The sequence below is a fragment of the Siphateles boraxobius genome, unplaced genomic scaffold, assembly GCF_051911475.1.
Source record: "Siphateles boraxobius isolate OS27281-9 unplaced genomic scaffold, OSU_SipBor_1 7, whole genome shotgun sequence".
NCBI lineage: Eukaryota > Metazoa > Chordata > Actinopteri > Cypriniformes > Leuciscidae > Siphateles > Siphateles boraxobius.
In genome coordinates this window covers 10689694-10717644 of record NW_027509197.1, presented here as the reverse complement: position 1 = coordinate 10717644, position 27951 = coordinate 10689694, and the positions used below count along the sequence as shown (strand labels likewise).

At 39.0% G+C, this 27951-nt stretch overlaps 1 protein-coding gene across 1 annotated transcript in view; it reads left to right on the top strand.

The window, feature by feature from the left end:
• Positions 1–27685, top strand: part of nck2a (NCK adaptor protein 2a) — a 77211-nt gene extending 49526 nt beyond the window's left edge. Inside the window, exons 2-4 of the mRNA XM_077215287.1 lie at positions 8377–8618; positions 23942–24729; positions 26122–27685. Coding sequence (XP_077071402.1) covers positions 8393–8618; positions 23942–24729; positions 26122–26316 — 1209 coding nt within the window. The 5' untranslated portion in view covers positions 8377–8392 and the 3' untranslated portion in view covers positions 26317–27685. The remainder of the gene's footprint in view (positions 1–8376; positions 8619–23941; positions 24730–26121) is intronic.
• Positions 27686–27951: the final 266 nt, after the last annotated feature.

Sequence of the window (27951 nt, the reverse complement as noted above, 5' to 3'; positions counted from 1 at the left end):
GCATTATTGTAGATGGTGTTTAGGGACATACACTGTAATTCCGGTACATTTTAAATGTGTATCTTAGCAGAATTGGAACACTGCATCAATCAATGAGCATCCATGATTATAACTAACTGCTTTAAAAATATTTAATTTTATAAATTGTATAGTTCTCATAGCGTACCATGTAAATCTCACAAATATTAGACATTTTCACCTTTATTTTGAAAACAGATTCAAGTAGTTACTTTGTCCATATGAAAACATCACAAGTTAAGTCATACTTGAGCATAACTGCTGTTGACAGTCTACTGCTGTTTCATCATTTTCCTAGTCTCTCATTTTCACAAATAACTGGTTTAAAACTGGTCTCGCCATGTCGCTGTCAAACTTGATTCCTTCTTACCACTTTCTATTTTAAGCTGCTCATCCGTTTCTCACTGTCGTATGATGTAATATCTTGTGTTTTCGAGATCACCCAGTTGGTATGTGTGTGTGTGAAAGTTCATTCCCTGGTAGAAGTGTGTGTTGAGTTTACTGCTGGTTCTGACTAATCATTAACACCAGCAATGGAAAAACGAATGTATCTGCCTTTTAAAGGTCCTGACCTGATTTCTCTACCGGGACAAATGTACTTGGTCCCCTTAATTCTTGAGCCTGTTGGGATGGTTCTGAATGTGTCTGTGTTAGTGCCAGAGATGTTTGCTGGAGGGAGATGAATGTGCCAGTTGCTACAGACATGACAGGAATCCAAAAGAGGCCAGCAAAGCGTAAAATAGATGATTGGTAGATTCATTCTTAAGCTCTGTACTGAAGAATCCAGCGGGCCTTCTTTTTGTTATCTCTCTCTTTACTTGTGCTCCCTTTTTTCCCCTTTTCCCAGTGTTTTTGTGCTGTGTATAAAGCTCGAGAGAGTCTCTGTAGAGTGCTGATTCAGCCGGACAGAACCCTTTCTTTAAATCCCACTCAAAATTCCCACTTGAGGGGAAAAAGCCAGGCCAGCTGGATTTTGGGAAAGTAACAACGTCCTCTTTCTTGATTTCTCTTGTGCTCTCTTTCTCCTTGATCTTTTTCTTTCTTTCTTTCTTTCTTTCTTTCTTTCTTTCTTTCTTTCTTCTTTCTTTCTTTCTTTCTTTCTTTCTTTTTCTTTTCTCCCCAGGATACTGAAGCAACGTTTTCCATATGTTCACCATTTTGTGTCATCTTATCCCTTTCTAGTACAAACAATTGAGATATTAGAGAGAATGACTTGACTTTGACTTTCATTTATTTGTAATAGCATGATTAGATTTCAGCACAATAAAACCCTAACAACAGCATTAATGGTGACACATACACACACACACACACACACACACACACACACATATTAAATACAAAATTGTTCTGTTTGCTGTGGAGTCAAGAAATATGTAAATATGATTAACAAATGATTATGAAGCAAAAGTACAGAATGTTACTTTATTATTGGCTGTTTCAACACATTTCAACACATTCAGCATATTTAGAGTTCCATCCCTCTATCTAAAGAGGTTCTTTTGGGAACCCAAAATGGTTCTTCAATGGCATTGCTGCAAAAACACCTTTTAGGAAGCTTTATTTAAAAAAAAAAGGCAGTGAATATATTTTAGCCATATATTTGACATCTGCTTTGCGTGTGAGAGATGTTTAGTTGGGTTAAGCGGATGTTAGCTGGACTTTTGCCTAGCGGATGTATTAGTCGTATTAAATGCTTTTTCTCCCTCGAGAGCGGGGCTCAGAGTGCTAAGTGCTTCTGGACTATGGGAACTCATCTTGGCTGAGGATAGATCAATTCAAGGTCAGAGAATGGCTTCCTCATCTTCTTGTCTTCACATGCATTGCACACTAAGACATCATGGGCCCTATCTTGCACCCTGCGCAAATGACTTTGTACACTGACGCATGTATCATTCCTATTTTGCACCCGCGTAAAGCGGACTTTTCCCTCCACAGACACACGTCGGTTAACTAAGAAATAGACTTGCGCTCCCCGGGGCGGTTCAGCGCAAAGAGGAGGCGTGTTCCGGGACAAACTTTCCCTCATGCTATTTTGCTGTTCTATTAAACAATTGCGCCACTGACCAGAAAAAAAATAGTCTAAAGTCAATGGCGCGTTGCGCGTACATTCAGATGCTATTTTAAGCGCGCATGCTTGGCCATAATACAGAGTGTGAACAACGCGCATACACTGTAGATGATTCTCTCATCTACACAGATGCATTTAACTTTTTGCAAATGATACATTATTATAAGGAAAAATATTAAAACACGAGGGAAAGCATTGTTGTGTCCATGACGATGGGGAAAATAGGCATAAAGCTTACACATTTACCCAAATTATTATATGCATGTTTAACCAAAGCTAATTTGGGTGGGTTTGTCCCAACCCCAATGTCACTTCTCTTTCTTTTACGGCCCTGATGAGAACATCGATCTCCTCAGCTGTGAACCGATTCTGAAGCGCGCCTGGTAAATGCGCCGTTATAATAGTATTGCGCCATGGAACAAGCGCACCTCGTTCATCATGCTCTTAAAGGGAATATTTCCCGTTACGCCCAAACCACACCTATGAATAATGAAGCTACTTGAGACCAACCCCTTTTAGATTTGCACCAGGCGCAAGAGACATTTATCCCGCCGGGAAAATAGCAACAGCGCCGGGATCCGCCCACAAAGTTACTTGCGCTTTGACACTTGCGTTACAGATCGTTAAAATAGGGCCCCATGGCTGCCGGACGTAAGATCTGAAGTGGAGTATGAGTGATTTTCTGCTTGTAGTGAGAAATCTTTATAACCCGGCTAATTTCCTCTTTTTAGTTAAAAGGCTTCTCCCATGCGTATGTGTAAGTGAGCATAAGCTGACATTGAGCCGGGAAAGATTGATCATTACCAAACAGCTTTCCGGCATCTGAGTGAACGCCAAGCCTTGAGGATTGATCTGCTTTCCCGCGGCAAAGCCATCGCTCTTCTTAACAGCCTTGATTATGAAGGAGGTGGGCTAAGCTTTGTGGATATTACAGGGGGCGGGGCTCCGATTAGCCAAATTAGTGTCATCTATCACAGCGCTGCCAGGGCAGAGACTGAAGAGGAGAGAGGGGAAAGAGATGGACGGGCGACCTTTAACAGCGTCCTCCGACACAACGACCATGATTCGGTCCTGATTTGTAGGAAACGATGAGTGATGATAGAAATGCAGTGTTTAGTTGATGTGTGATTATAACAGAAGCTGGTATCCATAAATCTGTCACACATTTCTTTTTCTACAAACAAAGTTTTTTTTCAGATGGTGTTGATTTTAGCTCAGCAGATGGTAGACAAAACATTATGTGTAAATGTGAAAGTTTCTCACTGCACCAGAATATTCTGCATGCAATGTCATTTATTCTTGCGCATTTACTAGAACTTTGTAAATGCTGGTATCTGACATGGATGATAATGTGCTACTGTTCGGCACAGCTGGCATTTCACGCATAAAGTTGTAAAGAGGGTTTTCTGAACCCTTAAATATTTTCAACACATAAATAACTTATTCTGTGTCTTTATCTATCACTCAAATTCAGATGAGATGTTTAACAAAATCAGTCGACTAGTCTTAAGTCAGCCCTGTATAATAATTAGTCTGTCCACATGACTCTGATCAGAAGTGTTTCTTAGGCATTTGAGATGAATTTGTACTGTATATGTCTGTAGCAGCAGTGCTTTAGTTGAGATTATTTAAGACTGTACAATAGCTGCACACTCTATGAGAAGTTACATATCTCAATCATTTTATTAGTGTCTCGCATTAAATTAGAGCTTCTCAATCTTTTAACTTGAAGGCCAACATAATATTCTATTGTAATTATGACAGATCCAATTGTTTTCATACAAAAACTGGAAATGTTGATACATTCATTTATAAATTCACCGTTTATTTATGTATGCATGCATGCATGTATGTATTTATTGTGTGTGTGTGCGTGCGTGCGTGCGTGTGTCTGTTTTAATTATTTCTTTTTAAATATAATTTTAAGTCATCGTTTGCCGAGACCCCCTGATTGAGAACTTCAAATTTACATTGCACCACCACCAAAAATGTTAGAAATTAACTTACTAAGCAAATTGCTGGATGATTAGCTGATTAGGTAACCGTTTCGGCCCATCCCTTACATAAAATTTTGTATTTCTTTTCTCCCTAAAGAGTAACTGAATGCTTTATGCATTTAAAATTATGATTAGTGGTAGGGGTGGGAATCTCTAGGCACCTCACGATTCGATTACGATTCAGAGGGCTGCGATTCAATGCTAAAGCGATTATCGACTATCTGAATCTGTGTGTGTGTGTGTGCGTGTGTGAGAGAATATAAATACTTTGCTTTAAAAGTACAAAGTAATGACCCATAAAGAATTAACGTACAATATATTTTATTAACATTGCAAAGAACCAACAAGAAAATAAATGTGTGCCTGAACTAGCAGCATACTTGTAGTAAATTAATAATATAACAACGACCTGTACAGCCGAGTGTTTTTCCTCCTCTGGGTGGAAACGTGTCATATGGCTTCTCATATTTGTTGTGTTTCCGAAATATTTTAGTTTTATTCTACAAAGCTTACAACTAGTGTGGCTCTTGTCCAGCTCCTTTCCCCCTTCAACTTCATAGAAGCCAAAATTTTTCCACACGTCAGCTTTTAACGAGGAGGGTGTTTGGATTTTGCACTCAGCCATCGCGTCTCTGTTATGTGCGCACGCCAAAGACGGTCCGGGCACTGAACTTCCGCGCTTCAGAGTTCCGTTTTTCGCGTTCCGTCAATATTACGTTATTATAAATATATATCTAAAAAAAAAAGTATTTTTTTTTGAAAATCGATTTTTGACATTCGTGAATCAATATAGAATCGTCCACGTCCGCATCGCGATGCATCTAAGAATCGATGTTTCCCCCCACCCCTAATTAGTGGTCGGACCAATATATATTACCATTGCCGATAGCAATTCTATCATTGCCATTTCTAATATTCTAATCAATTCTAATATTTCCATTTTTAAAAGATCATCATCAGCGTCTTTATTTGAATATGGCTGAATATGATTCCCTCTGCATTTACTAGATTGAGTGCACTGGTGGTTACAGTAATTACTTCCTTTTTTGTCATCTTTTTATTTTCATGTATTTATATTTTCCAAAATGTCTTTATTTTGGAAAATGCTATAATAAGATCACAGAATCAAGAAGTTTATATCTAATTTTAAATGTTTATTTTACTTTTTTTTTTTTAAATCAGAATAATTTTTTTAACTGTACTAATTATTATTTTTTTATTTCCAGTTATTTTTGTAAATAGATACTCATTTTTGCATTGATCCATCCCTATTGCCATGTCAATTCCATCTTTCCATCTCTTACCTGTTTGCATTCTTTGACAGTGTTCAGTGACAAGCTTTGGCCTGCTCTTCCCACCTTTATCTCCAGTCCTCCCCTTTGTTTGCCGGATAGAAAATCCCGTTTAGCAGCTCCTTGTTCCCCGTGGCTCTCTTTCCCACCCTGTTCTGAATCATAGCGAGTGAGGTCACACACTTCTGGTAACCTTCTGAACCTGAAGCTCGCAGCCAGCAGAGTGGAATGACTGATTTAAAGCATGGGGACATTTCTATCCAGCTGTTGCGCTGTCTTGGCCAGCCTCTTTCCTAATTGAACTGTCATTTAACAACCACTTTTAGAGAAAACGAGCTCTGCCTTTGAGCTCCCTTATTAGCATTTATGAAATACAGCCCAGCATGGATAGATACTCATCTCACCAGAGGTAATGAAATCCTTTATGTGGTGTAATTGTGTGCGGAAGGCATCTCCTGAGTTATGCTGCAGTGCGATGGGTGTTAATATTAGAATTGCCGCCTCATTAAAGAAATAAAAATAAGCTAAAATAGTGCCTATTTTTTATAAACTAAATCAGTTTATAAATGTATCAAATTAAGGCATAAAAGATTAACAATTTAATAATTGTATTATTATTATTACTTTGACAAGTACATTCTACTATACAATAGTATTTCTGTCACAATTTCTTCAAGTTAAACCTAAATTTTTATTTTGACGAGTTGTAGTGAAGACCTTTAAGTTTCTGTATGTAGATGATATGGTGATAGTCTTTATCAAATGAAAAGGTGAAATGCTTGTGAAGTAAATCTCAAAACTGTGGTGTGTTTATTTGCGTTTTAGTTTTAATAATCCATAATTCATGGCTCAAATTAGTCTTGTGTAGCCAGACTTGGGCATAAGGTCTCGTCCACATTGCAGCTTGTTCTGGCTAAGAATCTCCCATTTAGATAGAAAGAAACCATCTGAACCACAGTGTGTCTTGTTTTTACTTGCAGTTGTATTTGTTTTATTTGCCAGTTTTATGTGCAATGTGCATCAGACGGTCAGTGGACGTTCTGTGGGCGTTCAGCTGGTGTGCTGCCTGAGGCTGAGCTACGCCTTCGCTTTGTCAAAGCAAATTAAATACTGTAGCAACCTTCCGAGGACAGTTACATGGAGATCATGCAGGACCTGAAGTCCTTTGCTGACACACACTACAGCCAATATTTATTTTAAGGGAAGGTCGGTTTATTCTATAGTCTAGGCCGGGTCTTATTGCTATCATGAAGACCCTGTATACCGGGAGAAAAATGTAGCTAGACAATAGAAATAGACTCAACAGCATTCAGAAACCTGAAAGCTTTGCATATGGGATCTGCATCACTTGAGTGTTTTAGGCAAAGCGTGAAATGAAAGCTGTTGCTCACACATATACACCCACATGCACATACACATACACTCTTAGGCTCACTAGATCTGCCCTTTCCTTCTAATGGCTGTGCATCTGACTTAGTACCCGTGCCTGAAGCCACTCTCAGCAGGAGCACATAGCTTTAAGTGTGCTTGCCTGAAACACCATCAATACTTAATCAGTCCATTACTATTCAGTGCATATTTAATCCTTCGGCAACTCTCTCTCACGTCTCAGGCAAGCCGTTTAAAATTGGCCATGCCAATAAACCCGCCTACTTATTCATTTATGGATTTAGCAATTGCCTAGTATCATTTCTGTCATTTTGCTCAAAGGAACAAGAACACTTCATGTATTTTGAAAACTTCTGCTCAGCCTTTGACAGTCTCAGTCATTTTTAATGGCTTTTCTGTTCGAAGGTTTAGCTCTTTATTTAATGAGACCAATGGCATGGATTAAGTGGCTTAACCTTCGCGACTCTGGGTGAAAACACTTTTCTGCCTATATCGTTTTCCCTTTATCACTTGCATTGTATTACTCATACTCTCTTTATAAGTCTTAAGATTCATTGTTTGCTCTGTTTTTTAGGCTTGTTAGTGCTGTTGTCAGCTATATATATATGTAAACAGACCTTAAACAGACCCGAGAAGTGTTTATCCTAAAAAATTCCAAAAAGAAAAAGTGTACTTCAAATACCCGGATGATGCACCTAATTAATGTGGAATGTTGGACACTTCATGTACTGTTGCAGATTTCTTGCGTACTCTAGAAGGAAAGGTTACATAGAGTACAAAAATGCATAGTGTATAATTTGGGACAATCTATCTTTTTTTTTTATTAGCCTTTCAGACAAGACATAGTGAGACTTAGCCTTATAGATATTATTATTGAATATACTAATAATCACATGTAAAAACCCAGAGTTAAAGAGAATAGAATATAAACTAGGTCATTCTACAGAATGAAAGATATGGACAATAAGATAATGAAAGAAGTGAACATGGTTTGAACAGATGGTTCAAAGTTGCTACAATTTCAAGAAACGGTTGTGACTAGCTAGTTCATTTCTCCAACAATTAATTATACTATGGTTGCCAGTGAGTTACATCTCTGTGTTTGGGAAACGCTGGCTGGGATTCTCAAATGAACAGAGCAATGTTTTGATAGCACCAAATAGCTGAAGTGTTTACACTTTTCAGAGAAATTAAACTGTAAATGACTTACTATTTGTATCATCTTTAACCTGTTGAACTAAAGTATTACTGTATCCTACAAAGTCCCTTTTGTTTCTTGACTCCTCCGGTTTGTCTTGTCTTCTCTCCCTCGCTCTGGTGTATTGGTTGGGTGGAGGGAGTGTGAGCTCACCTGCCGATTAAGATGTGTTAAATAGAGCATATGTAATCATGTCTGTCTCTTGTCTGAGTCATGCATTTGTCATAGAGGGTTTGACTTACTGTCTTACTGCAAAGATATTGTCCAGACCTTTGTAAGGATTTTCAATCTTACCTGTACTCTTAACTGTACATTACAATCCTTGGCACTTAATGATTGTAATAGTTGGTCAGGTAATGGAGTTAGCTCTTCTACCTTAATTGATTTCTTTCTCTTTCTCTCTTTTGGTAGTGGGACTCGATGAAAGATGACAGAGGAGGTGACTGTTATAGCCAAGTGGGACTACACGGCTCAGCAAGACCAGGAACTGGACATCCGGAAGAATGAGCGCCTGTGGTTGCTGGATGATTCCAAGACCTGGTGGAGAGTCCGCAACGCATCCAACCGCACCGGCTACGTCCCCTCTAATTACGTGGAGCGAAAGAACAGTCTGAAGAAAACCTCACTTGTGAAGAACCTGAAGGATACTCTTGGTAAGACATCTCACAGTTCAGTGAAGCATTTCACCAGTTCACAGTCCTGCCGAACTCGCATAGTCCCTTCAGGGCAAGTTGGTTCATTCTGCTGCCATCTTGGCAACACCCTCAGGAAGCTATTTTTTATTAAGGCAAGTAGAATATCTACTCAAGTAGTGAGAAAAAAGAAATCTCCAGAACCCAAGTTTATATGTCCATAGCACATTGCACAAATCAGCGAAATCTGTCAACAATTGAAAGGCTTGCTTTCCCTTCTTTTGGTTCAGTGTTGAATTTGACAACAGGCATTTTCATGACTAAATCTCCTTAGTTTTTGCAAAGGAGACCAGCCAGATTTAAGGCTCTGCTCATTAGCTAATAGTGTTGTTTGAATCTAAATGTCATTCTGAAGAGCTTGTGCAGGTCTAGAGCTTGTATTCCTTCAGTAGGAGATGACGTGTATGAAACACCCTCACAGTTGCCATGCCCTACTTCCCCCATACGCCTCCAGAGCTTCATGCCTTTAATGCTCAATCTGTTATCTCAAGGCACTAAGGAGGACTCTTGGGACTGTTGTTTTTTGCAGTGAGTTGTGCACAAGCCAACAACAGAAAACAAACACTGGGATTTATTAAGCAACTGAACCAGTGGAGTGCCTTTGATTGCATGTGCTATGCTTTAGAAAAATGCGGGGCCGGCCTTCATTCATTCTAATAAAACGTCTTAATGATATCATATGTATCACAACACCGAGAGCAAGGAAAGCATCTAACAATCACTTGCATTAAGTTTTTGATGATTTGTTATGGTTTGTTAATATAGGAGCAATAAAAATATTTTAAAATTGTCACCGTTTAAAAATGTATCTCATTTTCAAGATCAGCATGCCCCTTGGTGCTGACACTGGAAGTCAGGAGCCCCCTGCTGTCCATTACCAAAATCCTCAATACTCTATTACACTATACAGTTTAAACCTCAATGTAAACATTGATATATTGTACTTTATATTTGGAAATATTCAAAAATGCTTTTAAATATTTTGTGTTCTCTTGCTTAGTTTTTTGGGGTTTTTTGGATCTGTTATGTGCCGAATCATATTTTCCATAAATGGCCAATATTTTTTTTACATGTGCAAGTTAACCATCAGTTCTCCTATGGGCCGCATCAGGACCTACATTTAGGTAAGACAATACAGGTGTGGAGGATTAATGGATGTCTAGCTCCAGTGCATCCCAATTTCTAGGACAGAGCCGAGCGTTTCCATTTTCATGTGCTGCAGATGGAGAAAATAATTCATGGGTTCTAGTTGAGAATGTAACCTGGAAAGTTTGGAAAGAGAATTTGGAAATCCATCCTCACTGCACTGACCATGCAAAACATTTGAGCATGCTTATCCCAGTCTATGCTTTTGTTTGTCCCATATGTGATTACCAAGAGTTAATGAGCTCTGAATAACATTTTGTTATTTTGATAATGAGTTCTGAACAACGGGAAGCAGGGAATCGATAATGCCTCCTTTGCTGCGGGGGGTAGAGACGCAGAGAGGTTTAATAGCTACTGAAGTTGTTAAATGCAATGCATTTTGTCTGTGACAGCAAATGAAATTGGAGTAGGCTACCATTCAGCTTTCATGAAAACAGTGTTACATTTTACCTGCTTCCTTTCCATTGTGTTGCATTGTATGTGAGTGAATGTGTGTGAATTCCAGGCAGGTTCAGTGGAGAACTGTTAAAGCAGGTTAGGCAAGTGTTGAAATGAGACTCCTCATTCAGATTCAATCTGTTCATCCACAGCAAAACGTTCAGCTTGGGATAATGAACAGTAGAGACGGATCAGCGTAGTGGGAGTGACTTGTTCTTAATTTGTGAAATTATTTGGGGTTATGATTACATTAGTATTCCTCCATAATTTGTGAAACAAAGATTACAGGGGACCGGTTACTTGTATACCAAGAGGAAGGTCATGAATATGCGGCAGTGACCTTCTAAGTTAATTCTGCATTGGGAATTAATTCCCACTGAAAGGCCACAGGGGGCGTCTGATTGGTGGTTGTCACGGATACCTGCACTCAAACCCTTCCTCCATCCTGTTGAGCTCAAAACCTGTCACTCTTTGAAGATCAGAGGATCTCACAAAAGAACTGTCAGCGTAGTGAGCGTACCCTCACACACACTTCCTCTTGGCACCTCTGAGTTCCAGAACTCACACCTACCATCATTCCACTTGCATCTCACGAGAGCTGTGCTTTGAATTGGCATTTCCTAATAAACCATTCCATCAAGAGAACAAAAAAGTGCAAAGAATGTAGCTCTGTTGTGCTAATAGCTCTATTTGTTTTTGGTATCCCAAACCAGCCCAATGCAGCAACATTAGCTTGACAGAAAAGGCCTATCCTATTAACCCTCTGAGGTCTAAGGGGTTTTTGGGGTCCTTGAGGTGTTCTGACATGCTCTGAGATTTGTGCTTTTTTCAACATTAGCAACATTAGCTTGACAGAAAAGGCCTATCCTATTAACCCTCTGAGGTCTAAGGGGTTTTTGGGGTCCTTGAGGTGTTCTGACATGCTCTGAGATTTGTGCTTTTTTCAGTTATTTATAAACATGTTAATGGCAAAGGTGTAAATTCACTCTATATAGCACAAACGGGGCTACCGTAATATGTGAGCAACATGTATGTACATATTTGTATTTTTTAGAGAATATTGTTTATGCGTGGTTATTAAAAAAACTGAAACTTAAAGTGTCTGAAATAAGGCCACAAAACACATACTAAATATGTGTCCACAAGACTTTTGACTAATGAGTGTGTTGTTGCCCAGAATTATTGCTTCAAAATGATCTGAAAATCATCCTGCCTAATCATTTACACAAAACAATGCATTGATTTAAATTTTATAAGACACCTTTTGTTTGGAAAGACAATATGCGTGGAGGCGTGTTCACACCTGAGAAGAAAAAGGCCGGATAATGTGCCACATACATAATGAGCTGCATATTAATTAGCCCTTTCACACAGGTGTGTCACTGGGTCCCAAAGAATGCAAGGACAAAAGAAATTATCTATATATACATATTTTACAATTAGAAATTGTAACCAATTACAAATAGGTTACAATTACAACAACAATTACAATTTTAACAATATTTCAAGTGTATTTCTTTGTAAAAAGTATACATTTTATCATACGTATTAAAAAAGGTAAGGATTCATTAGTTTGAATATTGGAACAAACACTATAATAACATCTTAGTTGATAATTCAATATACCTACTTTATTTTTGACAAAACATCCCATACTATAGTATATTTAACTATGAGCAGAAATTGGTGAACAAAAGCGTACCTATTTAATGTGACAGTAGTCTTTTTTTACAGTCAAAACTTTATAATCTATCCAAAACTAATCACAAAATCTTGTCTAAACATTCATTTTTAGTCTTTGTTACAATATTTGTAACATATTGCGTATGATATATTAGCAGATACATGTGAATTTGCAGTTTGATGCTTATACAGACATTTTATTTCAACATATATCCGTCTATTTTTACTCATCTTTAGTAGGCTATAGCAATATAGTTTGGATGTGTTCATGTAAACATAACGTTTACTAATGTAGGTGCGAGAGTGTATGAACGACACAGACACGCGCTGTATAACTGTAGTAAACAATAGCCGACCTCAGAGGGTTAATGGAAGTTGATTGGTTGGTGCATTGTTACATTTAAATGGCTGTCAATGGAGAATGATGCTTTGATACATGTACCCATATTGGTGCAGTTAAACGTGACTTTAGTTGGTTAGTGTCTTTCGTTATTGGCTTTTGCTCTGTCTGCTGTGGATTCCACAAAAGGATGCATAGTGACCTCAATTAGGTTCATGAGAAGCTTTATGAATCATAAAATGACAAATGGGACACCCTAGAATCTCATGGACTTCAAATAGTAAAGTTCAGCATTTGAACAACCAACTGTGTTTACATTAAAACCACATTAAGACATTTTGACCAAGAAATGCATTATATTGTTCACAAGCACATTATTGCACAGCATGGACACTCTTCACAGAGCATGCATGCACATTTTTCCTAACTTTATTATTGACTTGTTACTAAAGTACTAGTGCTTTTGACATAAGGCTTGCCGTTTTTATTTTCCTTTAATTACTACAGCTAATTCCTTTGTCTAATCTTGTTGGGGGTTCTATCCACTTATCTATATAGGTAAATGGTTTGCTCATGACATCATAAAAAGTGAAGCAAACGCGCCACCATATTGGTATTCCCTAGTATTGCCTCACATTCTATGGAGTTAATAGGAAATCATCTGATTCTAATGAGACAACATTACCTAACGAGTCAGCGTTTTTATATCTGAAGGAAGGCTATACATTCTTACAAGGCAAGATTCTTAAACGTTTAAAGTCTGGAATTTCCCCTGCTTATTTAAAGTTACGTTCATCTTCATTATACAGTAGTGAATATCAGATCAGCTGACGGACAGGACACCTCAACGTTTGTATTACAAATGTCGATATGATTCTGTGATTCTATTCATTGTGGTTATATAAATATGCTATATAATTTGATCTTATTCGTACAGTAACTTTAAATGATTCAATGGTGTTTATGTATTTAAGGACATTTCCAAACATTTGTACTGTTGTGAATACAATTCAGTGCAATACTGTATAGTAATAGGGAATTGTATTAAATATTTTGAATATTTAATTCAAATCAATTTCTGCTAATAATCCCAGATTTGTTCATGCTTAATATTTCCAGTATAATTACGTTCATAAAGAAATCTATTTCAGTTACCTGTGTCAGCAGTATGCAGTAGACACACCCATCTTATCGATTTCTATATATTGCTAATCCTGCCCGAAAATACCATAAACATTACAGATAATGTTCGAAGTATCAATTAATGTGCATTAGAGGTCGACCGATAGTGGATTTTACCGATACTGATATTTATGTTTGACCGTACGTGCCGATGACCGATTATTCACCGATATTTTTTTAAATGGATACTGGATAAAAAATAAAAAAAACATAACACTCCAAATAAAACACTGCTGAACTGAAATTTGCTAAATGAATATAAATATATTTTTGTATTCATACCGTTTCACTGCCTGTGTTTTAAATGCGCATCTGAAGTGTTAGCGCTCTCTGTGCAGCTTGTGATCTCCATGCTGCGTGCAGCCCCACATGTTAACGTAAACAACTCAGCCAGTGATAGTTTGTTATTTGGCCTCTAGAGGCAGCTCTCGCTTTGTATAATGCGAGCAGTCTCTTCTCAGCGCTCTCACTCTGTGTAATGACAGCACACTCTTCTCAGCCGCTCCAGCAATGGACGCAACCTGGAAAAACTATCGGTGTGGATTTTTACCTATATCAATAGTTACACCAATCACATATCGGTACCGATATATCGCAAAACCGATGAATTGGTCGACCTCTAATGTGCATACATATCTTAAAAACTATTCATGTGTGACTGATCCGCTAAAAATGGGGTTATTTTTGCTCAATGTTTTTGTCAATGTCAAAGATGCCTTCTGTCGGTAGTGAATAGTAAGATGGGTGCTCGCACTCTTCTGGTGGCTTCACCACCTGCTGGCAGTTTAGAATGGGCAATGAGCAATCCAGTCATTTATATAGATCAGCGGTTCTATCACCTTCTAAAATATCAACACTGGATTATGTGGGTGTGGTGCTACGATAGGAAGAGTCTCCCTGTCTTAAACATTCTTAATGTGCAACATTGTATTTCCTTAATAGAGGCAGGACTCAATGAATGGCAAATGGAGCCTGCAGGTTTACTGTGGGGTAAGTTCCAAGCTAATCACATAGATGGGGAGTTAATTGAATGAAGAGATATTTGGGTAATATTGTGGTATGGAGCTTAATGCACAGCATAATGGAAGGGGGAGCACCATTATTGCAGCTTTGATGGTTGGATGATTTTGCCTCTCAAGAAGTCATTTTTATATTGGACTGAAGGTTAAGTAGTAAGTGGTGATTGTTTTCTGGAAATGTGAGTTGATGGACGGTTATTTTGCCAAATTGTAAAAAGCAGAAATTAGGGCTTTGTGAGTACACAGTTGTGTGAGTGGCTTTGTGGAATGGTGTCAGAATACTGTCTCGGTGTTAAAATTAATGTGTTGGAATGGCCATGAGGGAGTTTTTGTTATTGCATTACTTGCAGTAGTATGGTGTGCCATGTTTTGTCACTTGAGATGGACAGAATCAGCTTTTTAAATCTCTACTCAAATCAACAGCTTCATACTTCTTCAGGACTTTTGAAAAGAGGTTTCACATTGCTTCACCTCAAAGACTACTTGCACTCAGTTTTCATAGATTTTTTCTGTCTTCATTCTCCTCCTTTTTTTAAGCCTTCTCAGGCGTTCCTCTCACGTATTTGTCACTGGTGGTGGGACGTGCTTCTATTTCTAGATTTCCCAAAAGGTCTCTGTTCTGTTTGTGTTGCAGTGTTCATTCCATGTCAGCCAGAGCCTCAGAAGTGCACAGCACTATCAGCTAACACAGTCTCAGAGTTCCAGCATAGGGGGAAGTTTCTGCTCTCTTTGAACTGGAAGATTGACTTTTAACTGTTCTTGCTTGCAGTCCAGGTCACTCCCCCATCGTAGAGATTTGAATCCTGTTACTGCTCCAGACTGCAAGTCACTGTTTAGAGCACTGATGCTAACTGACACTTTCCTAGGCCCCACGTTAAAAATGTTACTGACCAATCCTATCTTAGCAACTATTCCTATCCATTATATTATCAGACAAGCTTTTGCTTAAGATCTAAGGATCTGAACGTTCGGATAGTTTAAAGTTTAAACAGACTTTTCCTGAAATGATCTACAAATATTGTCATTGCCAGGCATGTATACAATGTATGCAAGGAACTGAGTTCTGTGTAACCCTTATTCCAAAATGAACATGTATAGCAAGAGCATCAATAAGAACAAATACATTTGCTTAAATGTTAATTCATGTTAATAACTTTGTATCATGATTGATCATTGTTCTTACTTCAGTGTAGTCAAGTGTAGTCTACCTTCTAGACTGCAAAGGGTTGATATATCTTACTTTAAAGTCCTGTTAGTTCTTACCTCAGAATTGACAGAGGTATTTCCAGGTTAATGTGCAGTGTGGTGTGAGACTGACATTCCTAGGGGAATTACCTGTTAAGTGTACTTCAGTGGTCAAGGACCCAGGAGTTGAGGACTAATGGAAAATGGGCTTCTTTTTTGTCTTCACACATATCTGTTAGTGCCTAGGCATGCGACTCACGTGCAAGAGATGTTTGTGTGTATGTGTATGTGCAGGCACGCATGAATGCATTTGTGAAACCTTTGCAGTTCATTTGATAGGCTCCTAGAGAATTGTGGCAGACATCAAATGTTCTCTGTTATTCTGTGCATCATTACTTGCCAAACTGACTCATTCTCCTGTCAACTCACATCAGGATAAGTTTCTTTAGAGATTTTTCTCATCCTCCCCTTGCACCTTTCCCAGTCTTATCAGTATGAAGCAGCTCCAGCATACTGCCCCTGTTGCCTGGGAGGCCCATTCCGCTTTAGTTGCTCACAGACAGCTGGGATTTAGACTGTGCAAGGAGTTACCAGGCCTCAGCTCAGTACACTATGTACTAGGGATGCTAACCGATGACCGTTTGACCGATGGTTGACCATCTCAACGTTAACCGATCAAAGTTGTCGGTAGTCGGTTAAAAAAAAAAAGTGATCTCTAAATTAGGCTATTATAGACAGTGGACTAAACGCTACTACAGTTAGCCATCTCATTCCAAGATATTTTTGTGTGAAGTGAACAAATCCCTCACACTCAATTTTTCATAACTCGCCTGTTTGTACTTAATAAACCAATAAAAACATTTGGCGCGAGGTCACAGCGTTTGGGTTTGCGCGCTCACAAGGTTTGCGAAAAGTAAAGGCTACAGGCTAAATCACTCGAGGTTAGAGCAGGGCAGACCACAGGATGAAGCGTGCAAAGAAACGTAGTGTGTGGGACCATTTCACCAAAAAGAATGACACAGTAAGTTGCAACTTGTGTGATACAGTGCTTAGATACAGTAGTAATACTGTAGAAATACATTACATCTACATTTCAGTGGTAACAGATAAGGTGATGATGATCATCATCTTTCTTTATTATTGTTAGCAGTAACGTTGCCTCAAACTAAAGCGGAGTCTCTTCAGAGCTGTCATTTTCTTAAATGAGCCGCTGCAATGTTTCAAATGAGCTTCTAACGCTAGACTAACGCCTTTATTTTCAACGCGATTACCTTGTACCCAAACCATTTCGAAACTAAGGAGCCATTTGTCCTCCGATTACATACAAGCTCCTCGGCCCCGCGTTTGCGGGACTCATGTTTCGCGCTGTAGGGGATTTTAAAAAAGTGACGTGAGTGGAAGCGCGGCGCCGGGGCAGTGTGTGTGTGTGTGTGTGTGTGTGTGTGTGTGTGAGCGGGAGGCAGAGAGAGATGCGACAGAGTTGCGAAATTGCAGGCGCGGCTCGAAATGGCTGTTATTTCAAATAGCGTGGCATATTTTAAACTAATCGGTTAACCGGTTTCAACCGGCTAACGAGGCTCGGTGGTCGGTCAAGAAAATTTTTAGTTTTCGCCATCCCTACTATTAGTGCTGCACGATTAATCATATCGCAATCGTAATCGCGATGTCAAGCCTATGCGATTATAAAACGCAAAATGACGCGATTTTATATGAAATAAACAAATTAGGGCTGTTAATGCAGTTAACTCAGCATCTCTTATTTTTTGTCATCCTTTGGCTAGTGTTACATTATCCCGCTCTTATTCGTGCGAATGCCTTTAAACCATTCTTTCACGGCAAGTCAAAAGAGAGCGCGCTGCCTGTGAATGTCCTGACTCTGACTCACAGAAAGACGTGCGCAAGATTCATGCGCATGCACAGACCGTGCGCCAGAATACAGTTCTCTTTCAAGCTTGAACGAACAATAACACAATCAATTATGCCAAAATGGCGTTTTGTTGAGTATTTTCATAACATAAGAGCAGTCTTATGATGGACGTGAAGAGTTGAGAGAATGAGGCGCGTGTGAGATCCGCGGCTCTGTCAACAGTGGCTGCTCTTAAAGGGCCAACAGCAAGCTTTCTGTCAGTAAAGTCATTTTTATCCAGACATCTATGGTTTATTGATCATTATAGGTATTATCAATCATTTAGTTGTTTAGTTGAGAAATACACATTAATACACAGAATTATCACTAATCTGTGTGTGCATTTTGCTTTAGAACCAAGCAAGTTGACTAATGAAACCATTTGTTTATTATATCGCAATCGCATATCGCAATCGCATTATTGACCTCAATAATCGCAATATGACATTTTCCCCAAATCGTGCAGCCCTACCTACTATGTACTTGTGTTGTCAAAAATATTGATACTTTGATATGTATCGATACTGAAATATCTTAAACTATTACAATACTCCTTTTCTGCAGTATCGATACAGCTTGCGAGTACCTAATTTACTTATTTTCGTGGCTTGTTGCATTTAAATGGTCAAATACATACAAAATTGTCAAAATGTCTGTCTTGCCGAATATTCAGGTAAATATAGTCAGTTTTGGAACGTAAATATTTGAGAGAAAACACATGTGGAGTAACTTTACAGAATTTCCAACTTCAATACGATACATTGAAAAAATATCGATATTTGATACCATTTTCGATACCACTGGGAAAACTGCCATATATAGCACCATACAGATTACTTGTTATCATCTCATAATTTTTTGATAACTTTGGAAATTTTATAGCTTACACACAGAAGAGGGAGCCTTTATTTGAATCGTTGAACTAAATCTACCAACAAACAAAAAAAGTCAGTAATAAAATGAGAACACAAACAAATTGCAAACGATAGCTCAAAGAAATACAATATAATAAAAATATACGTGAAATAAACATGGCTTTAAGTTTTTCAGGTGTTAAGAAATAGGCCTTCTACTGAAATGAAAGTAATTCATGTGAAATAACAATGGATAGATTAATGCTTAAAACAGGGTTCCCACACCTTGGTTAACTTCAAATTCAAGGACCTTTCAAGGACTTTCCAAGTCCAATACCCTCAAATTCAAGGACTTAATGTGGGGACACATTTCAAGTGAGAGCAAGGTTACATTGTGTTACCTTGTAAGATACATTATTACAGTTTTCATGTCAAACAACTATGCAAAAAAGCTTCTTTTTTTTTTGCATTTATTTTTGGCCATATGACAGAGATCTGATATTCTATTTATCTAATTGTCCTTTGTCGTATTTCTGTTTTGCATAAAACTGAAGAATATTTGGTACAAACTGTATTCTAAAATTATCTGATATTAACTTTTGCATGGATTTTATTGAAAAGAGCTTAAGCTCATGTAACCAGAAGTTTAGATATATGAATATGCTTTTAAGTTTTTCTTGCCTAATGGGTTTACATTATCTTAACAAGCATTCTTTGTAATCTTCTTTGATGAGCCAAATATCTTGAAGCTTGCATTTTCCAGGCATCAAGTTTCAGCGGTTTCAGCCTATTTTTGCAATGTTTCAGTGTATCTGTGAAACATTGAGGTACCATCATAGTAGTTTCGTGCGCACGTAAATGTCATGGCAACGTACAAAACAAAGTACCTCACACAGGAAACACTTAAAGGAGTAGTCCACTTTAAAATTAAAATTAGCCCATGATTTACTCACCGTCAAGGTGATACATCCCAGGTGTATATGACTTTCTTCTTTCAGACGAATACAATCTGAGTCATTTTAATAAACACCCTGATGCTTCCAAGCTTTATAATGGCAGTGAATGGGAGCCCAAAATTTAAAACTTTATAAAGTAAAATAACTAGCTTCTGGCCAAAAGAACTTAAGTGTAACAGACATACCAGGTTCAATCAGCAGCCAATCACAAAGAGCGCCATCTCCAGAGTACTGATCACGCACACCTGTTTCCAGTCAAGTCATTCATCAACAACAGCATTTAAGCACACGCCTTGAGCTTCATTATTGTCTGGTCTCGTTTTGAGTAAAGACTACTTTCCTGTTTTACAGCCTATCAGTCTGAAGTTATATCGCTTACCTACGTTCCTGCTCTCCTGCGTCTCCCCAGTCATCTCCCGGTGTGTTTCCTGTGTCTATGAGTGCTATCCCGACCAACCCAGAGCGTGTGCACTCCACTTCCACTCCATCTATCATCAACTACTTCACGTCTGTTAAGGATTATTATTCCATCTTCATCCTTCTTTCCATTTGCCAGCAGTGTTCCAATAAATCACTATATACCACTTTAATCATCTGTATGTGTCATTCCATAACAATAAGGATTCGACTTAAGTCTAAAGCGCAACTTATTTGAGTAATGCGACAAAGCTGATATTTACGCCACGCTATGACACACTACGCTACTTTGATGTCAAAAGTTGTGCAACTTGCGCATTAGGCTTAAGAAGACTGCTTATGTTCGCTTGGCCGGAAGTTAGAATTGTACATTGTAGCGTGTTATATATGAATATTTATCTTACACAAACTCATCGCTTTGCTTCAGAAGGTCTTTATTAACCCCTGGAGCCGTGTGGAGCACTTTTATGATGGATAGATACACTTTTTTTATGAGCTTCAATTTGATGGTTGCAATTCGCTGCCATTATAAAGCTCGGAAGAGCCAGGACATTTTTTAATATAACTCCGATTGTATTCGTCTGAAAGAAGAATGTCATATACACGTAGGATGGCTTGAGGGTGACTACATCATAGGCCAATTTTCATTTTAAAGTGAACTACTCCTTTAACGTAACGCATAACCAACGTAAATCAAGCAAGCTAGGCCACAAAGTGTTGGCGAAATAACAGCGGACCAGAGGGAATAATATGGACAAAATAAATTCAAGCACTTTCAAGAACCTGTATCTATTATGTTTATTTTCAAAAACTTTCCAGGAACTTGACTTTTTTTTTCAGATTCACAAACTTTCAAGGATTTCAAGGACCCATGGGAACCCTGTTACAATTATAGTTACTAGGGGTGTAACGATATTCAAACCGAACCGAAAAACCGCGATACAGAACCCACGATACGTATCGCGATTCTCTCATGGCATACCGTACCGAACACGACCCGCCCACTGCTACCCCGGCCCAGCCCTGGCTCACTGGACCTCATGTCTTATGTGTACACAACAAATTCAGTTTTGTAGCCTAACCACCATTAACACCATATAATAGCAAGCTCCTTGTTTTGTTACTTTAAATAATAAGCAAGGTGTAATCATTCAAATTATGTCTATTTGATCACGAAATCCAAACAATAAATGCCGTTTTAGCGCCCTTTGCTTTGGCGTGACAGATCGCTGTACTAGCTCCTCATTTCAAGCGGCAGCGCGAGCGCGACTAAACGCAATAATCTCTTCCTCAGTTACAGAATAGGCTAAACATGAATGGACACCTGAAGGTATGTTGAAAGATACAGAATAAATACTAAAAGGCATCAAAACTCGTATAATCGCTCAATCAGTGTTTCAGCAGTGGAAAGACGTCAATAAAGCAGCTTAGTTTGTCACATTGGATTATTTTTACCTCAGCAGGCAAGTCATCCAGTTCCTAGAGAAATGCAAAACTCTTGCACTAAATAAATGCACTTATTTTACTTAACCTGTTAATGATATCTTGATTATTTAATGTATGTTTAAAATATCTTTCATGAAAATGACAGCAACTGTGTAAATTATTATATTTCAATAACGAATTAGAGTAAAAACACAAGTTAATGCAAAAACTGCCTTATGTTCTGTTTAAAAATAAAAATAAATAGCATCTGAATTTAGGCTAAAAGTCTAGGCTCTGTTGTTAACTTTTTTTTAAGGGGCTCCTTATATAGTTTAAGGCATTAGCAGATCTTTTTTTTGTAATCCTTGCGAAACGTTTAATTATAATTGAATTAATTTAAAGACAAAGACACCTTTTTTTCATTAAAACACTGTTTAAAAAAACAACAAAAAGCAATTTTAGCTTTTTAAACCCCACCCCACCGAACCGAACCGAGACGTCACAACCTTGGGAAGAACCAAACCGTCAGTTTTGTGTATCGTTACACACCTAATAGTTACAAAAGGTATTCAGTCAAGAGCAGCGAGTGATTTTCTCAGTCTTTTGTTCTTTGATTAACATGACAGACAACAGCAGGTTTATTAGGCTGCTGTCACTTTAAGAGTGTATGAACGTATCTTTTTAAAAGTTGGAAATGTACTCTGCCTGCAGTGACAGCACACTGAACGTGCACAAGCACACACATGAAGCTTTTGATTATGTGTTGTATGTGTCTACATGGGATCAGTAGAGGAGATAGTGGCAGATCTCCTCTGTTACCTGGGAACATGTAGGAGGGCTTATTTTTGGCTGCCTGTCAAGACACTCAGATGCAAACCGGGGTCCTTCTTAAGATACGGCAGGGTCCCTGTTTATTTCACTGGCATTTAGAGAATTAATGTATTGACATTGTACAAAATGCTCATTATAAAAACCAAACAATAACATTTTTTTAAATGATAATGCTTTTTCTTGTTTTGTCACCAAAACATGCACAAGTAATTGAAAATGCAGCCAGAATGCTGGTAAACGTGTTTATATGCAGAGGAAAATTGGAAAATGGGCAAATACCTGTGTGAGCTGATCTGATTTTGTTAAAACAGTTTTTGACCTGTATCATATAAAAGAACACTAGATTTTAACCTTACACATAACTGGGTTATTAATAGGGACGAGTCACTGGTTTGACTCTAAACAACGATAAAATTCCCGACATTTAGTATTACCATTTTTATATTTTAATTGTCATGAAAACCGTCTTTGGTATGTGTGCCAGTGTGTGTATGAGTACTTTTTGTATATTTCCAGCACATTTTAACAATAACATGATAGTATTGATAACCGTGATGATTTCGGTCACTATAATTGTGATTTGAAATTGGCATACCTTCTCATCTCTAGTTATTAAGCCTTATCTGTACAAGATTTTTTTCTTTTTTGTGATAGTGATGAACGTGTATGTTTTTAGGATCTGTGCTCAAACCATTGTCTGTTATAGGTTACCTGTTCCTTTGTTAGATAATCAGATCATAGTAATCCCATTTCTCTATTTCAATCCTTAATCTCTCTTTTCTTCCATGGTTCCCGATGCACCCCCAGGACTCAAGGGTTTACATTCCTCCTTGGCATTTAACACAGTTGACTCTGTCAGATCACTAGTCCTGAGTAGATCAGCTTCTATCAGTGGGGGAAATGACTATAATTTCTTATAGTTGGAGAAAATGTAATGCTTCAGACATCAGGGAACTTCAGGGTACTTTGCAGTCTGTGGTTGGAGAGTAGGAATGGGAATTGTAAGGAATTTAAATGAGAAGTCTGGGATATCTGCACCAGTCGTATCACCAACAGATTGGCAAATACGTTTTGTCACATTTGGCATTAAAGGTACAGTAAGTGATTTTTGAAAAATGCTGTTGAATGTAGATCATACCAAGCACCACAACAAGCTTGTAGCCAATAAATAGAAGAGGGCATGTCCACTCAGGATGGGAGAGGAGAGAGAGTGAGCCAAACAGCAGAAGGGGGCATGTCCACTCAGGATGGGGAAGGAGAGTGAGCCAATCAGCAGAAGGGGGCATGTCCACTCAGGATGGGGAAGGAGAGTGAGCCAATCAGCAGAAGGGGGCATGTCCACTCAGGATGGGAGAGGAGAGTGAGCCAATCAGCAGAAGGGGGCATGTCCACTCAGGATGGGGAAGGAGAGTGAGCCAATCAGCAGAAGGGGGCATGTCCACTCAGGATGGGAGAGGAGAGAGAGTGAGCCAATCAGCAGAAGGGGGCATGTCCACTCAGTATGGGGAAGGAGAGTGAGCTAATAAAGTGGGAGATTTGAAGAAAAGAGAGATGGCTGAGAGAGAGACATTACAAAAGAGAAAAGCTCAGAGTAATATCACTGTAAAAAGGAGGGGATATGATCAGGCAATGATTTAAAATATCAACAGTCTTCAACAACGATTTTGAAAAATCACATTCTTTACCTTTAAATTAATACATTTTCTGTCTTTGTGACCGATTCATTCGAAAGAACAATTCAATATGTCTTTCTGGTCAATAAATCCAAGTACATTGCAATAAAATGGCATATCGTATGTTTATCGTCAAATCAGTGATCTGTATAGACTTAAATGAATCAGTAGTTGTTGTTTTTTTAGATTCTCACTTCCTTACTTTTCTGCCTCTTTCTATTCCTCTCAGGACTGGGGAAAACGAAAAGGAAGACCAGTGCTCGTGATCCATCTCCCACACCCAGCACAGAGGCAGAATACCCATCCAATGGCAGCACAGGAGGGGGTGGAGGGGGCGGGGCCGAGCGGATCTATGACCTGAACATTCCCGCACTGGTAAAGTTCTCTTACGCAGCTGAGCGTGAAGACGAACTCAACCTTGTTAAAGGGGAGAGGGTGGTGGTCATGGAGAAGTGCAGTGACGGATGGTGGAGGGGTAGTTATGCCGGCCGTGTTGGTTGGTTTCCATCCAACTATGTCCAAGAGGAGGTGGGATACGCAGACAATGACGGGGTCTTTGGGGACACTTTGGGGAGCTTCCGGTCTTTGAAGGTTGGGCAAGGTGTGGCAATGGCCAACGGCCGGCCAGGAGGCTCCGGGAGCTCTGTTCTGCATGTGGTCCAAACTCTGTACCCCTTCAGCTCAGTTACAGAGGAGGAACTGAACTTTGAGAAGGGCGAGACTATGGAGGTTATGGAAAAGCCAGAGAATGACCCAGAATGGTGGAGGTGTAAAAACAGCCGCGGCGTGGTCGGCCTTGTGCCCAAGAACTATGTGGTAGTGCTCAATGATGGGCCAGCGAAGGGCTTAGGGTCAAGTCACGGCTCGCCTCACATCAGTCACACGGTGCCCTCACGTACAGGCAAATTTGCTGGAAAGGATTGGTATTATGGTAACGTTACACGGCATCAAGCAGAGTGTGCGCTTAATGAGAGAGGAGCGGAAGGGGACTTTCTGATACGGGACAGTGAGTCATCGGTAAGTTTAACTGATTTTGAACAGTTCGCTTACATCTACTGTATATGCCAAACTACCTGTTGCAAACAACCTTTCACGTAGTAATGCAGTCTTATTTCGGTATGTTAATTATGGGAAACCAAAGTGGGGGAAAAACGGCACTAGCCAACTGAACCGCACAGTTTTAGCCAATTATTTGTGCGATCCCCAGGATAGTGGATCTGTTTATTTGCACAACCCACTGACTGTGTTGTGTGATGACAGATCTATTTGGACAGTGCTGAATAAACCATGAAACTAGGACAACTTATTTGAATTCCACTGAGACTTTGACTTCTCATAGTCGAATTGTGTAGGGGTGGACAGTATGACCAAAATCTTACACCTAACCTCCAATCGCTCCCCAGGCGCCACAGTGAATGGCTGCCCACTGCTCTGTGTGTGTGTGTGTGTGTGTGTGTGTGTGTGTGTGTGTGTGTGTGTGTGTGTGTGTGTGTGTGTGTGTGTGTGTGTGTACGTGTGTGTGTGTGTGTGTGTGTGTGTGTGTGTGTGTGTGTGTGTGTGTGTGTACGTGTGTGTGTGTGTGTGTGTGTGTGTGTGTGTGTGTGTTCACTACTCAATGCTCCCAATTTGTGCACTAACTTGAATGGGCTGAATGCAGAGGACAAATTCCGAGTTTGGATGACCATACTTGGCCTTCACGTAATGTCACAATACATATACAAACCTGTGGCCACATGTCATTTGAATTCTATAGTAATGCACCAAATTGCAAATCTTGGCAACCATAAGTCTACACCAGATGTGAGTGGATCGTAGCAACATGAAAATCTAAATCAATCAAATTATAAATAACAAAGCTGTCTGAACGGTCCTTTACTGCAACACATTTTCAATATATGCCACAGTTTTCTGCATGTGACATTTTAAAAACCATGCCATGGTATATAAATACAGTATAGCAAAATATCCACTGTTTGACCTCATGTCCCTCAGTTATTATTATTTTTTTTATTTGATCAATTTTGTTACTTTGTGCTCTCAAAAAATAATTTGTAAATGATTATTGTGCATATAATGTGTCATTTTGGAACAGTTATTAGAAAGAAAGATAGAGAATCGAATTTCACATTAAAAAAACTAGCCTTCAGCTTTTTTCAGTGATCCGTGATTTAGGAAGGAACGAACTTAGAAATCACAAAGAATAATTCAAAGATGGTTTTATTAATATTAATTTCATTAAATAAATCTTGGATCAAATTCTGGTGCCCATCCCAAGAATGCTACATTCTATTTTGGCTGTAATGTGGCCTTATTTAAATCGATGCTGCCATCTGGTGTTAGGCATGTAGAAGCAGCGGCAACAATGTCCCATTAATATCTCTCCCCCTATCTCTGCCTGTTGTTTTCCAGCCCAGTGATTTCTCCATTTCTCTGAAGGCTGTGGGGAAGAACAAGCACTTCAAGGTGCAGCTTCAGGATGGAGTGTACTGCATCGGCCAGCGGCGTTTTAGCAGTATGGAAGAGCTCGTAGAGCACTACAAGAAAGCACCCATCTTCACCAGTGAGCAAGGAGACAAACTCTACCTTGTCAAGCCCCTTGCCTGAATCTGGCACTTTTTAAACAGGCGTTACCTCTTCCCCCGTGCACCTCTGTTTCCTCCTTCTCTATCTTTTCGTTTCTCTTCCTGCACACTCCTCTGACTTTACTGAACCCTCGACTGAGGGGAAGAAGATATGCTCCTTTCTAACCAACTTCAAGGACTTCTGACTCTACATCGCCTCCACGCTAATAGGGAGCAGTAGCAACTTTATCCTTCTTTTAAAAAACAGATGTCCATCCTCGATATATGCCTCCTGTTTAGTTTTTTTAAAGTGATTTACAGCCACCCTGGCGATTTTAGTAAAGACATCCTCACTAAGTGACATCTGTAGAACTCTCTTTGGACAGCTGTTCTTTTGCTCTTCCTGTTGCTGGTAGAATCCACAACCTCAACCCACATTATATTGGTTTACATTTCTCTGCCTGAAAGAGCGTTACAGTTGTAGCTCTTGTACGGAATTATCAGAGGAGAATAGATTCATGTGCATGTCTTAACCTTGATCCTTCAGAGCAGGTGGCCATGTGAAGAATGAGGGGTGCTATTTGGTTCCTAACTGAAGATTTGTCTCCATTCATAGAGCTCATACGAAGACCACGCAACATTTCTGTGCGTTCACACTGGTTGAATACAAATCCGATCCAATAGTTGGAATGACAGTCCGATTTCGCCCTGAAATAAAGCGGTGCTGTCCCATCCTCTGAGCCTTTACAGACACTGTTTCTGCATCTACAGTCCGTCCAGCATTCATGAAGGCAGTGTTTGGACGTCTCTGCTCTTACAATGCGAACATACACAGCTTTCCAGGTATTCCTCTTGGATCCGAGTCACTTCAGGGTTTCCTCAGAATCAGGGTACTTCATAAAGGGAGATAAATGCCGCAGTTACGACAGGCGTTAAAAGAGACTGGGATGAAACAAGATTGTAGCTTCTGAGAGAGAGCAGTTTGAGTTTTTGAATGTGTGTCCTTTCAACCAAATGTGCCACCCACTTCCGGTTCTGCTACTGTTGATGTCTTATTGCACCTCACCAACACGTCTTCTCTGCTCTCAGTAACACATAGTTGATTGTGAACACTAATTCAAGAGTGATAAAACAAAAAATATGTTTTTATTTCTGTACTTTTGTCAATTACTATGTCTGTTTACCAATAAGCGTGTTGGTCAAGGGGTTTTCAGATTTTTAAAAAAAAATCTATTTGTCTGAATGTTATTGAGCAATGTTATTTAATTCATCTTTCCACTGTATGTACATATATATATATTGAAAAAATGATATGAATCGTTTAGATCCAGCATTATGGTACTGTATTGAGGACAGTGTGGTGAGAATTAAAATACTTTTGTTCAATAAAAGTTTTGCAAAATAACGTAAAAGGACCTTCGTCGATGTTGCCTGTGCTTTCTTTTCTCATTTTTCCAGCAATTTTGATTTCTGTGGTGCAGAGAATGAATATATCAGTGCATCACAACACCTGCTGATTGACATACAAAAAATACCATAGTTTAAAAATCTGCATGTGTGCAGTTCACCAGTAGATGTCATTATTCGACAGCTCTAGAGTAAAGCAGAAAATAAAACAAACAATGTACTGTACCTTCCCAGTCTTTTCAGACTGTATATCCTTTTAGACCCATTTCCT